At 56.6% G+C, this 13,073-nt stretch overlaps 2 protein-coding genes across 4 annotated transcripts; one reads left to right on the plus strand and one right to left on the minus strand.

Annotated features, from left to right (window-relative positions):
- The first annotated feature begins 291 nt into the window (after window positions 1-291).
- Window positions 292-8,283, plus strand: MATCAP1 (microtubule associated tyrosine carboxypeptidase 1). 2 transcript variants are annotated; one of them, XM_080644856.1, is made up of 7 exons: window positions 292-390; window positions 3,415-4,040; window positions 4,124-4,267; window positions 4,553-4,685; window positions 5,546-5,851; window positions 5,939-6,036; window positions 7,001-8,283. In XM_080644856.1, exons 2-7 carry the CDS (start codon window positions 3,471-3,473, stop codon window positions 7,163-7,165), a joined length of 1,416 nt encoding a protein of 471 aa, XP_080500982.1. In that variant the 5' UTR covers window positions 292-390; window positions 3,415-3,470; the 3' UTR covers window positions 7,166-8,283. The 2 variants fall into 2 exon arrangements, with proteins under 2 accessions (XP_080500982.1, XP_080500981.1); XM_080644855.1 differs by lacking the exon at window positions 292-390 and adding an exon at window positions 719-891.
- A 314-nt stretch (window positions 8,284-8,597) lies between these two features.
- NOL3 (nucleolar protein 3) lies at window positions 8,598-13,066 on the minus strand. 2 transcript variants are annotated; one of them, XM_080644959.1, is made up of 4 exons: window positions 12,215-13,066; window positions 9,457-9,761; window positions 8,903-9,316; window positions 8,598-8,799 (listed from the first exon to the last, which is right to left on the minus strand). In XM_080644959.1, exons 2-4 carry the CDS (start codon window positions 9,749-9,751, stop codon window positions 8,792-8,794), a joined length of 717 nt encoding a protein of 238 aa, XP_080501085.1. In that variant the 5' UTR covers window positions 9,752-9,761; window positions 12,215-13,066; the 3' UTR covers window positions 8,598-8,791. The 2 variants fall into 2 exon arrangements, with proteins under 2 accessions (XP_080501085.1, XP_080501086.1); XM_080644960.1 differs by having other exon boundaries at window positions 12,442-12,662.
- Between the last annotated feature and the right edge of the window lie 7 nt (window positions 13,067-13,073).

Raw genomic sequence — 13,073 nt, forward strand, 5'->3', positions numbered from 1 at the left:
CAATTCCCAAGTACCCGGGCTTCCGTGAGCGGGCTGCATCCCCACGTATCCGCGCCGAAGCTGTGATTTCGTGTCTCCCCAGCCCTGACTTGGGTACCACCTGAAGCCTTGAAAACGGCCTGGCCTGCGTGGAGTGGGCGGGCTCAGGACAACGCCCCGCCTAGGGACGTGACTTGATGGCTGACACCGCCCCCCTCTGCCCTGCCTGGCCCCACCCCGCAGCTGTGTTCTCTGGAACCCGCCGCGGAGATTGACGCGAATCCGCGCGCTTTCGCGTGAGCGTGCGCGCACCCGAGTGCGTGCGTCCCAGGCGTCAACTCCGGAGGGCTGGGTTGCCGGTGACCGATGTCTCGGAGCGGGAACGGTGACGGAGAGACGAGCAGCGAACAGGTGGGGGTACGACACGAGAATGGAACCCTTTTACCCGGAGAGGCTGAGAAGGCGCGCGATGTGACCCCCACCTCACCTACGAAGAAATACCCCTTCTATTGTCTCTTGGCCCCGCCCTCCATTGGGCACGCCCTTTGCCTCATCCCCCGCCGTTTATTGGCTGCAGGTCACGCCCCTCCTCAAAATCTCCGTCTCCATTGGCTCCTCTTCCACGTTATCCTCTCCGGGAGTTTCCCATTGGTGCAGGCCACACCCTCTCATTTGTCACCAGACTCCACCTTCAGTCTGGGTTCCTCCCCTAGCCATCTTTCATTCATTCTGCATCTAGTGCTGGATGCTTGAGACATGGGAGTGAATCAGACCCGTCCCTGCCCTCAGGGAGTTCAGGACATGGTGAGGGGACACGGACCTAGGCTACGACAGTGAACAACCTAGGGCGGTAAAGAGGCCTCCTAGGCACACTGGGAGCCTCTAAGACGCCTGGAAGACTTCCCGGAGGAGGTGAGGCCTAAACCAAGCCCTGAAAAATGGGGTAGGAGTTTGCTCCAGGGAGACTTTGGGAAAGCATCCTTGGCAGAAGGGCCTGAGACATAAAAGACACAGGCGTATTCTGGTAATTGCAAAGAAGTCGGTGGAAGGAAAGATGAAGGGGGACTGGTCCAGGTAGAGGCTCTGAGACCACTGAGAAGTCCAGGAAAGTGTACAGTTAGTTGAGGGGAGTGAAGCCTGAGGCCAGAAATCTTTTTAAGCAGCTGGTCTCTAGGCGGGGTGGAAGGAATGTGTGTGTGTGTGTGGGGGGGGGGGGGTGAGAGGTGATCAGATCCAGATGGGAAAACAAAGTGCAAGGAAGGAATGATTCCAGTTCTGAGAAGGAAAGGGGCTCTTGGGTTCAGACACTTATTGAACAGCTGCTCTGGGCTCTGGGGACACGCTGTGAACACTCAAAAGGAGAAAACGGATAACTAACAATTAAATATGCTGTACTTCGGATAGAGATACCTGCTACAGAGAACAATAACCTGAGGAAGGGAGTGGGGAATTGTGGTGGAGTAGGGAGGGGAGATTTATTATTTCATAGAGTGTGCTTTAGGGAGGCTTTCCTAATAACATATTTGTGCAAAAATATGAGGTAAGTGGGAGAGTGACCACTGCAGTTATATGGGTAAAAGACATTCCCGACAGGGGACATGTTCAGTTTGAGATATCTGTGATACATTCCAGTAAAAACATGTTGAATTGAGAACTGGCAATACTGGTCTGAGGTTTATGGAAGAAGTCTGGGCTGATGATCCTAAAACTATGAGAATGGATGAGATTCCCTAGGGAGTGAGCACAAATGGAGGAGAGAAGTTTCCATATAAATTTCCCAGTGCACTACTGTGTTAAGAGGTCAGGAAGATAGGGATGACTAGCAAAGAAGAGCAAGAACAAACAGTCAGAAAAAAAGAAAAGAAAAGAACAAACAGCCAGTGAGGTAGGAGATTTGGGGAGCCAAGTGGAGAACGTGTGTCCAGAATGAAGTGATTAACTGTGTCAAGTGCTGCTGATCAATATGAAGATTATTGATGACCTTGGTCAGATCAGTTTCAATAGAGATTGGGGGGAAAGCCTAACTGGAGTGAAATTTAAGAGAGAACAGGAGCCCTGGCTGGTGTGGCTCAGATGGTTGACTGTCATCCTATGCACCAAAAGGTTAGATTCCTGGTAGGTCAGGGCACATGCCCTGGTTTCTGGCTGGATCCCCATGGGGGGCATGCAAGAGGTAGCCAATCGATGTTTCTCTCTCTCATCCATATTTCTCTCTCCCTCTACCTTCCTCTTGCTCTAAAATCAACAAAAACATATTTTAAAGAGAGAGAACAGGAAAGAAAGAAATGTGCTGCAGTAAGGAACAGCTGGAGGGAGTGTGTGGGGTTTTTTTTGTTTTGTTTTGTGAATCCTCACCCAAGGATATTTTTCCATTGATTTTTAGAGAGAGAGGAAGGGAGGGGGAGAGACAGAAAGAGAGAAACATCGATGTGAGAGAGACACATCAATTGGTTACCTCCTGCACACAACCTGACTGGAGCTGGGGATCCAGCCTGCAACCAAGGTATGTGCCCCTGACAGGAATTGAACCTGGGACCCTTCAGTCCACGCGGGTCAATGCTCTAACAACTGAGCCAAACTGGTTAGGGCTTTGTTTTGTTTTTTTAAGATGGATAAATAACACATGTATTTATGCTGATGTAAAGAATCCAGCAGAGAAGAAGATATTGGTGATGTAGGAGATGTAGAAGAGAGGAGAAATGCTGGCAATGTGTCCCTGAGCAGGCAGGCAAGGGAGTTCAGAGGCTGGAGAAAAACAGCATTGTACTGAGCTCTGGTACAGAGTCAGGGGTGAGTGCCCCCGGCACTGGCCCTGGATGACAACTAGAAAGATGCCTCTGATAGGGGACAGACCAGGGATTGGCTTGATTTTACTAAAATTTCTCTTTGACCCCTAAGAGCTGATTCTAAATTGGATTTGAACAGATGGTCCAGTGGAGAGAGAGCATTCCAGGTGGAGGGACGAGCGTAAGCTAGGGGCATGCAGGCACTCAAACTGAGGCTTAATGGGCTGGAGGAGATGGGTGGGGCCAGGTGGGAGGGGAGGGGGGACTGAGAAATGCTATAGAAAGAAGGCAGGTAGAAGGTGGTGAGGCCTCCTCACCCATCAGCCTGGCAGCTGAGGCTACATTCTACCAGCTTCCAGCCCAGCTGGGTGCTGAGCACAGGGATTAGAATCATGAGTAGGGGTTCAGGCCTGCTTCCAGGAGCTCACAGGCTAAAGGTGTTCCAGGTGATCCATAGACTCTTCCCCCTGATTTCTCCCAGTCCAGCTTGCTTTGGTGAGCCTGCTGGAGGAAATGGACACTGGGGTAGGTGGGGCGAGGGGCCAGCTACCGCTGGGAACCCAGCAAGGGCAGTGTAGAGTATAGGGCTTGCTGGTCCTCAGGCCACACCTACTCATGCTGGCCTCCACATGCCCTTCTGTGTCCCCAGAAGTCCACAGTGTGGGGAGTTGGAGTGACCCAGCTGGATGTGACCCCCAGAACAGAATGGTGCTGGACTCAGGGGCTCAGGTGTATGAGCAGCCACCCCCCAGCCCACCAGCCAGGCGCTCAACCTCGGGCCGTAGGCTGAAGCCCTCAGACCGAGATGGAACACCGCTGTACCCCTGGCCTCGGTCCCTGGCCTTGCCCCTGGCTCTGTCGGTCTCCTCAGCCCTGCGGCCCCGGCCTGAGCTGCAGTCCCTCTCAGAGCTGCGCTTGGGCCACTGTGGCCACATGCGTCGCAGTGAGAGCACCTACACTATAAATAGTACTGGCCAACACAGGGGTGGCACCCAGGGTCGGGCCCCACCTGGACGCAGACGGGATCTAGGCGGGGGCACCCTGCGGTCTGCATCCTCCCTGCCTCACATTGCTAAGACTCAAAAGTATGGAGGCCGTGGTGCCAGCAGGAGCCCCTGCCTGTTGATGGCTCTGCGGCCAACCAACATGGACAGTGAGCGGGACAAGTTCTTCCAGTCCCGTTACACCTACAACCCACAGTTCGAGTACCAGGAGCCCATGCCTATGGCTGTGCTGGAGAAGTACTGTGAGGCCTCTGGACAGTTCATCCACCAGGTCAGTCCAGCCTGCCCCACCTCACCTTGGCCCTGACCACCCGAGAGGCCTGGCCTGACCACCCACTTCGGCCCTGTGTGCAGGCAGTTGGCATCATTGAGGCTGTCCTGGAGAAGTTTGGCACCTACGAACACTTCGAGGCTGCGACTGGGGGCCAGCTGCTGACCAAGTGCCAGATCTGGTCTATTGTGCGCAAATACATGCAGAAGGAGGGCTGTGTTGGAGAGGTGAGCTTGCTCTGCCTTTGAGCACCCTCTTCTACCTGACCCAAACTGGCCTGACCAGTGGGTGGTGCCAGGCCCAGCTCCACACCTGGCCAGCTAGAGACCCCTGGCAAGACCCTGTCCCTGCCCTAGTAAGGTGGGAGCTGGCTCTGAGCAGAGGTGGTGAATCAGGGTGGGTGTCCTGGCCAAGTGTCCAGGCTGGATGCCCTGTGGCATTATTAGCGGGTACACCTGCACAGTGGCCCCAGAGCTGGTGGCCATGGCTCCGAGCACTGCTGCTGCCTGCAGGTTGTGGTGCAGCTGAGTGAAGACCTGCTGTCCCAGGCAGTGATGATGGTGGAGAACAGCCGACCAACATTGGCCATCAACCTGACCGGAGCCCGCCAGTATTGGCTAGAAGGCATGCTGCGGCACGAGATAGGTCAGGGTGTGGGTAGGTGGGTGGGCAGGTAGGGATGAGAGGGGGCTGGGATGTGGGAGGACAATGAGGGGCCCCACCCCTCTCTTTCTCCCACTTACCGTTGAGGCTAGGGCCCTTTCCTTTCATGAGCAGTCACCCCCTCCCTCTGGCTCTCAGAGGTGGGCCCAAACATGCCTGCCCCTCTCTGGGCTCACCCTCATCTCTCACTCCTCTTGGGTATCTTTTCCTCCCTCCTCTGCCTCTCTGTTTTCCCTGGACAGTGGAGACAGGCTGTTGGGGCCTGGAAAGGCCAGAGGGAAAACACTGAGGGTCTCGCTAGCCCAGCCAACATGCAGGCCCTCCAGGGTGGGAATGGAATTGGCTGAGAACACACAGAGCCAGGTAGAGGAGGGGGTAGGCCGGGCTGGAAGGGAAAGCAGAGGACACAAACTGATATTCTTTTCTGCCTGTCCCTCCTCATCTAGAATTCTCTTGCCCTGGGCAAAATTTGGTTTTTGCTAGGGAAATCAGCGAGACTGTCAAAACAATAGGGCATGCAGGATGTGGGGCTGGGGTGGTGTGTGAGGTCCCGTCCTCTCCAGGGGACTGGGAAGCAGTGTGAGTTTGGGAGGTGTGTGTGTGTGTAGTCCCTGGATGGGTGGAAGAGGACTCTTGCATGTGAGACTCTATGGGTCCTTGGGTGCGGGTGCCCCTGAGGTTGGATGCGTATGTAAGCTGGGATAGGGGTGGCAGGGAGAGGTTATGGGAGAGCTGGAGCTTAGGGGCATGAGGATACCCGCATGAGTACAAGTTACAGGCTTGGCAGGAGGGTTCTGGATGACCCGCCCAGCACCACCTCCCTCGCCCTCGCCCTCCCCCAGGCACCCACTACCTGCGAGGCGTGAACAATGCCCGGCAGCCTTGGCACAGCTCTGAGGGCCGGCTGCAATACGGGTTGCGGCCAGCGAACCCCACTGAGGAGGGCCTGGCCAGCCTGCACAGCGTGCTGTTCCGCAAGCAGCCCTTCCTGTGGCGCGCGGCGCTGCTCTACTACACCATCTACCGAGCAGCGCACTTGTCCTTCCGCCAGCTCTTCCAGGACCTGGCGCGCTACGTGCAGGACACAGACGTGCGCTGGGAGTACTGCGTGCGCGCCAAACGCGGCCAGACCGACACCTCGCTGCCAGGTGAGTACCCATTTGAGGAGTACCGAGCTGGGGCAGGGGCTGGGGTGGCTTCTGGTGTAGGGGCTCATGGCCCTCCCATGCCCACAGGATGCTTCAGCAAAGACCAGGTGTACCTGGATGGCATCGTGCGCATTCTGCGGCACCGCCAGACCATCGATTTCCCGCTGCTGACCTCGCTGGGCAAGGTGAGTGGCCACGGGCCTTCAGAGGCTCCAGCCAGCTCTCCTCATCGTAGTATTCCCTGAGCCTCTGATGGGTGCTTGACTGAAGACTGGTGCCAGGCCTCTCTGGTAGGTGGAGGTGAGCACAGGAGGTGAAATGACAGTCTGGCAGGTGCTTGACCCAGCCTGCAGGTGTGTGTGTGTGTGTGTGTGTGTGTGTGTGTGTGTGTGTGTAGATACTGCATCACTCCAGACCAAAGGAGCAGTCAGGAAGGCTGGAGATGGAGGCTGGAGAAATGGCCAGGAACCAAGTCCCTAGCACTGGGTATCTGTGCCAAGCTGAGAAGGTAAACTGCATCTGAAGCAATAGGGACTCAGAGGAGCTTTAAGCAAGTTGTGGCTGGATGTCAGATGGGAGGTGGATTAAGAGAGAGACCTAGGAAAGGGAATGGGGGGAGGGAGGCCTTTCTAATCAGTCCTGCAGAACTAATGGTATCTGGCCTAACCCAGCAGTGGCCATGCAATTGGAGAGGGAGGGGCAGGATGGGGAGCTCTTCAGAGAGTGGGATCCCTTGAGCTCAGTGGCCACCCTGAGTGGGAGGGTGACAGGGTCCAGTCCCCTCCCTGGAATCTGACCTAGACGGTTGTCAGGAGAGTGCCTGGCATAATCTGACACCTAAGAATTCAGTGTTGGCTATGCGGAGTCTGAGGTACCTGTGGGCTGTCTAGGAGAAAGTGTTCCAAGGCAATTGGGGGAGCTAGGCCGGGGACAGGAGTGGGGTTGTAGGGCATAGATGATAAAAGAAGGTGTTAAGAGAAAGAGCAAACACCCAGGACTGAGCCTCAGGATACATAACATTGGGAATAGGTCAGGAGGGGACAGGAAGGAGTTCCGGGAGCAAGGGGCAATAAACCATTGGTAGAGAGCTGGGACCAGCCTGAAAGCTGGGGCCTCTGCCTACCCCTCAGCCCAGCTTCCTCCCTGCAGGTGTCCTATGAGGATGTAGATCACCTGCGGCCCTATGGGGTGCTGAACAATACTCGGGTGCCCCACTTCATGCAGGACCTGGAGCGCTACCGGCAGCAACTAGAGCACATCATGGCCACCAACCGGCTGGACGAAGCAGAGTTGGGCCGCCTGCTGCCTGACTGATATTGGTTGAGGGCTCCAGACCATCCCCCTGAACAGGAAGAGGGCTGCTCTGTGCTTCCACAGCCTGGGTGTTTCTTGGGGAAGCTGAGGGGACAGGAGCATCTCAGGAGGGAGGAGTGGCACCATCAGTGGGTTTGTGTTCCCTGCTAGCCTCCCTGGACCTAGAGACCAGCAGCAGCATGTTGAGCAAACAGTGTGCCCTCCTGCCTCTGTCTGTTGAGCAGAGGGGAAGCCTGGGGGCAGCAGGGAAGTTAAGCATGGATGGGGATGGGCGATGGTTTGGGAGTAGAACCTTGTTCTTGCATGAGGTGACTTTGGGTATCTGCGTACTCCAGTCTCCCTTCCCCCACCCGGCCCCTTGGTGCTCCTTCAGCTTTCATGCTGTCTACCTCTCACTGGGTCCTGGTGGGGGTCTCCCTTCTTCTGGGGTGGTTACCTGAGCCTGGGGTCCTGGCTTTCACACAGACTCAAGGGACAAGGGTCCCGGTAGGTAGAGACCCAGCTGGGCTGGGATGTTCTTTCCAGCATTTTGCCTCTCCCACTGCATGTATTTATTCCCTATTTATGTGCTCTACTTCCTGGGGCTGGAGGCAGCAGCTTCTGAAGGTTCAGGGACAGGCTCCTCTGGAAGGCACCCACTGTTCCTAGCCCCCGTCTCAGCAGACACACACACAGTCCTTCAGGCCTTGTGAGCTGAGCCTGAGAGTTCACCAGGCCCTGCCCCTGCCCCCACCCCCTCCTCAGGCCTCGGTTGTCCCTGTCTTTGCCCACACCCTCACAGCTGGTCTCTGACAGAGGTTGGCATAGCCTGGCAGCAGCCATAATCAAGCCTGAGGGGCAGACACCTACCTGTCCCAAATCCTGAGCCCCTCCTGGACCAGGAGAGGTGCAGAGATGGTTGTTGCTGCCAGTTTCACCTCAGACTCGCTGTCTGAGGTTGACCCAGTCCCACTCCCACCCTTGGCCTTAGTTTTCCCATCTGTAAAATTTGGAAATGCAGCTGGAAAGCCCTTATTCATTTAGTGAAATGCACTGAACGCCTTCTGTGTGCCAGTCACTGGTCAAGCCCTCAGAGCTCCCAGTCCTGAGAGAAGCCACACAATTAAAACAACAATTACAATAAGCTGTGCAGTCTTTGTCTACCCAAGATCCCTTCCTCTTCCTCCTAATCGCATTTCCCAGGGCCCTCAGCTCTAGCCCTCCCTACGGTAAGTGGAGAGAAGTTGCCCTTCCCTGGCTTTCTGTCCCAGGCCCGGGGGCTTCCATGGAAAAGGGCTGCTGACAACACCTGCCCAACTGATAAAAGGGCCCAAGTCTGGCCCCTGTGTCACTGGACACCTGGATTTGGGATCTCTAGGGTGCAGCTTGAGCCATTGATGAAAGGAGGCTGAGGACTGGGTGGTGGGGCACAGGGCTACTCAGGTCACTGACTCAGAGCACAGGTCCATACCTTTATTCCCGGGCCAAGGGCCGGAATCACGGAGAGCCCAGACCCACCCTCGACAGTTTATTCACTCCAGCGAATACTGGGCCAGGTGGAGCCTGGGTGGTAATCCACCCCAGCCAGGGCGGGATCGCAGGTCCTATTAGGCTTGGGTGGGGAGTGGCCAGTCAGAGCTCTGGCCCTCAGGAATCTAGAAATGAAGGGGGAAAGTGGTTGGTCAGGTGGGGCCCGCCCACTGCCCCCGGGGCTACAACCTCCCGCAAACCTGGCGCCGGGTTTGGGCGGCCTAACACCTTCAGATGCATCCTCTGCCTCGTAGTCTGGCTCCTGCTCGGGCTCTGGGTCGGGATCTGGCTCCTGGGCCGGCTCTGGCTCGGGATCTGGCTCTGGCTCAGGCTCTGGCTCTGGCTCTGGCTCCTGGGCCGGCTCCGGCTCGAGTTCTGGTTCCAGTTCAGGTTCTGGTTCTGCCTCTGGTTCCGGATCCGTTGGCGAATCCAACTCGGGTTCAGCCCCTTCAGAGGCCTCAGCTTCTAACTCTGTTTGGGGCCCCTCGATGGTTCCGGATTGCACTGCCTCGGAGCTCTCAGAACCCCCGGCCTCCTCACTGTGTGAAGGTCTAGGCAGACCAGGACATGGGGTCCCTGAGCCGGCTGCCTCCGGTGTCCAGTGGCCTGGGCAAGGAGGGTCGTAGCTGCGATCCCGGTAGCCTGGGGTGGAGGTGGGAGTGTCTCAGGCTCAGTTTACCCCTCTGCGGTTTCCTCCGCACACGCCCACTTTTGGGGGAGACTAGAACTCCGCCCTCGTCACTCCCCGGCTCTGACTTAGGCTCCGCCCCGCGCGCGCTCACCAGGGCCCACGTGCTGCCAGTCCCAGGCGGGGTCGGGCGCGCGCACGGTGCGCTGGGCGCAGCGCAGCAGCTCCTGGCAGGCGGCCTCGCCCTTGCTCTGCACCATCAGCAGCAGGCGGCGCACCCTGCGTTCGGCATCTGGCAGCGCGTCCAACGCCTCGTACTCGGGCCCGGTGAGCACGCCCCGAGCCAGCAGCGCATCGAGCAGCAGCCCAGAGTCTGCTTGCAGCGTCTCTACCAGGCGTTTCCGTTCGCGGTCGATCGTCTCTGACGGTCTCTCCTGCGAGTTGCCCATTGTGGGGGTCCTTGGGGAGGGGTAGAGAGGTACTGGGGGCCAGGGTTTCCCCGCCCTTGACCTCTCTCCCAGGGCTCCAGTGAACACCGGTGGCTGGGGTCTAAGTTCACCTTAACCCCGGCGGCAGGACAGCTCCGCAGCACCGGACTCTACTCCAGCCTCTTGGGCCGGTTCAGTCCTGTCTCCTCCTCTGGCTTCTCCTTGGGTCCCTAAACATTAGGTGTGGCCCTCCTCTCAACTCTCCCAGGACCCTTTACTTTCTGACCGCTCTCCCCAACCAGGATCTCCCTCCTGAGCCCCAGCTGCCTGCAGATACTGCCATTTGTTCAGACCTAGTTTATTCAAACTAACTTCTTTCCCAAACCTGCTTCCCCGCCTTAACAGGCAAAGATCCCACACCCAGCTTGCAAGTCCTTTCCAGTCTATCTGCTATTTTCATAGTCTAGGCCAGTGGTCGGCAAACTCATTAGTCAACAGAGCCAAATATCAACAGTACGATTGAAATTTCTTTTGAGAGCCAAATTTTTTAAACTTAAACTTCTTCTAATGACACTTCTTCAAAATAGACTCGCCCAGGCTGTGGTATTTTGTGGAAGAGCCACACTCAAAGGGCCAAAGAGCCGCATGTGGCTCGCGAGCCACAGTTTGCCGACCACGGGTCTAGGCTTTCACCTCCAGCCTAGACCCTCAGAGCCCTGACTCGCCTCCTCACCTAGAGCACAGTCCTGAGATCCTCCCCTGCTCCTCTCACCCACTGGAGAATGGAGAATGACCACACCCCTTATCCTGACCCCGAGATCCATCTTTCAGGGCACCCCCTCACCAAGGCCACTACCATGTTGCAACCCCAATGTGGTCTCATGGCCCTTCCTGGTTCCCTAATCCCTGAGCAGAGATACCTGAATTCTCTTTAATCCTAACTCTGACCAAGATCTCCTGGCATCACCTGCATCACCTGAGACCCAGCTGTCTCCCTGCTGCCCTGGGAATGACTCACAGCCACCTCTTGCTTCATCTTGAAGTACCCAGGGCCAAACTCAAAAAAACTACCAACAATTTATTTTTAAGTGCTTGCAAACTTTTACTGTTTTCCTCCATGCATCACATGAGAGATTGTTTCTACTAAACAGCAGGTGTTAGGCAGAAATTAATCTGCTGTGTCTATTTATTGACATCTGAGGACAATGGCCCATCCCCTCTTGGATGGCCTGACCCAGGCAGCCAGGCCCCTGGTTTAAGAGGCAAAGAGGTCAGGCCCTGGACCACTCCCTCAGCCTATTTCCTCCAGCCTTAGTGTTGTCCACACAGTACCCTCCTGGTCTCATCCTCCCTTTGGGTCCCGTCCTCTACCTCCTTACCAGGTTCTGGGTCTGGGGGAGCAGATTTGGTCCTATCCCCCTCCGGCCTCCCAGGTCTCTCTCATTACCACCTGGTGTCATGCTATGCCTCCCTGGTCATATTGAAGCGTCAACCCTTCCCCCAGGTTACTGATCAGAGACTAGGACTACTACCCCTTACCCCTCCTTTTCCATTCATGCCCCACCTGTGACAAATGCTGCTATCCCACCTCTCAGTGAGTCTCTATCAGCACCCGCCTCAACCCCACCATCCTCACCTCATCTCCTTTGAAAGTTTCTCTGAGTGTCTCTCACTCCCATCTCATCACCCCCACAGCACAGAGATTTTCAACAACTCTCTGGGGCAGGATTTATTGTCCCCATTTTACAGATGAGAAGACAGGATCAGAGAGACCAAGGGACAGAACTGCAATCTGACTTGCTCCAACCTGAATTACAATGAGGCCTCCTGCCAAGCAGAATGTCAGCCCTAACTACCTGTCCCCTGCTCCCCACTGCCCATCAGAGAGAATTCAGACTATGTGGCCTGGCCACTCTCCCACCTCCTGGACAGTGAGGCTTCCCCCCACTTTCCCCAACCCTCCGTGCTAGGAGAACTAATTAAGCCCCTGACATTTCTGAACCTTAGTAGATGCTATTCCTTAAGCCTGAAATACAGCCCCCCCCCTCCCAAGCTCTGGACCCATCCTCCAAGTCTCAAACAAATGTCACCCAGTCCACTCCAATGCCTGAGTGTGTTATAGGCAGACTGGTTTCATCTCTTCTCCTGTGTACCCCAGTGAACAGTGCATGCCCTCGGCACTACGCTAGCTGACATCTCTGCACAAGGACCCCCTACCCTTTTTAGCTGAGGTTTCTAAAGACTGTACTCCAAACACAGGTGCAAGAAGGGAGAGGGGACAGAACCTACGCTTGTACAGGTGCAGAGAGGGAGGAGGCAGATCGGATTAGCCCCTCATTCTCCCTCACTCCTAACCAAGTTATTTTTATGTTAGCCTCCTCCTCCCATTGCCAAGTCCTGTTCTTGGTCCTGTTTGGATACAGAAACCCCCGCTGACCTAGGCCCTCCCCTCTGAGACTCAAAGCTCAGAAGTAAATACTGTACCTAAGTTATGCTGCGGCCAGTCCTTCAAGGGTCACGGGCCAGATCCTTCCTGGGCACCAGGCAGCTCCAAGTTCCAGGCCTGGAGGGGGGTCTCGGCCCCCCTCCCCACCTGGCTCCGCGGGCTCCTTTGCTAGGGAGCCTTTGGCAGGTGCGACCACAGACTCCCCTTATCTCCCCTCCACCGGGGCCCAGGGTTAGAGTCTCGCGGAGGGGCGGGGCTCACAGACCTGGGAGCACTGCCGGTGGGGGCTCGGATTTTACACGATCTCAGTTTTTCTCCCTCCCCCAGTGGCTCCGTGCGGCCCCACTCACGGGTCGAGCCTTGGCGGGGTAGATGACAAGGCAGAAAGAGCTGGGCGGGGTTGGGGTTGGGGATGGGAGCAGCAGCTGCCGCGGGGGTGGGGGCGGGGCAGCCAGGGCTGCCGGGAACGGGGAGGAGTAGGGGAGAGCGGGCATTCTGGCCGCAAGGAGCAGCGCTTTGCTAGGGTTCCTACACGTAGTCCGCTTTCCCTCCCCCGCTCCGGGCGCGCAGGGTGAGTCAATGAGGGTGCAGTGTGGTCCGCGGCCCCACGTACCCGGCGCCCACTGAGGCCTGGCAATTCACAGGCGCTTCAATCCCATCTTCTCCTTTACCCCTCTTTACCTACCACAGATAAGGCTCAGAGAAGGGGACCAGCTTACCCAGGATCCCAGAGCGGATTCATTGCGGAGCTGGGTGTGGCCCCCAAAGCCCCCAATTCCCCGGAGGTTGCACTGGATCTGGGCCGGAGGATCCAGGCCTAAGCAGCGGAACTAGGAGCAGGATCCCCGAGCATTCCACTCTCCAGGAATGAGTTTCTCCATTAAAGCTCTAGGACCT

Source organism: Plecotus auritus (genome assembly GCF_963455305.1).
Source record: "Plecotus auritus genome assembly, chromosome: 10".
NCBI classification, from domain to species: Eukaryota; Metazoa; Chordata; class Mammalia; order Chiroptera; family Vespertilionidae; genus Plecotus; species Plecotus auritus.

Bases quoted from the DNA above. Each gene is read 5' to 3' on its own strand.
- MATCAP1 (XM_080644856.1), top strand. From the start codon at position 3,471: ATGGTGCTGGACTCAGGGGCTCAGGTGTATGAGCAGCCACCCCCCAGC. The intron at 4,268-4,552 runs GTGAGCTTGCTC...TGCTGCCTGCAG, and splicing joins AGGAGGGCTGTGTTGGAGAG to GTTGTGGTGCAGCTGAGTGA. The intron at 4,686-5,545 runs GTCAGGGTGTGG...GCCCTCCCCCAG, and splicing joins CATGCTGCGGCACGAGATAG to GCACCCACTACCTGCGAGGC.
- NOL3 (XM_080644959.1), bottom strand. From the start codon at position 9,751: ATGGGCAACTCGCAGGAGAGACCGTCAGAGACGATCGACCGCGAACGG. The intron at 9,317-9,456 runs GTGAGCGCGCGC...CCTCCACCCCAG, and splicing joins CTGGCAGCACGTGGGCCCTG to GCTACCGGGATCGCAGCTAC.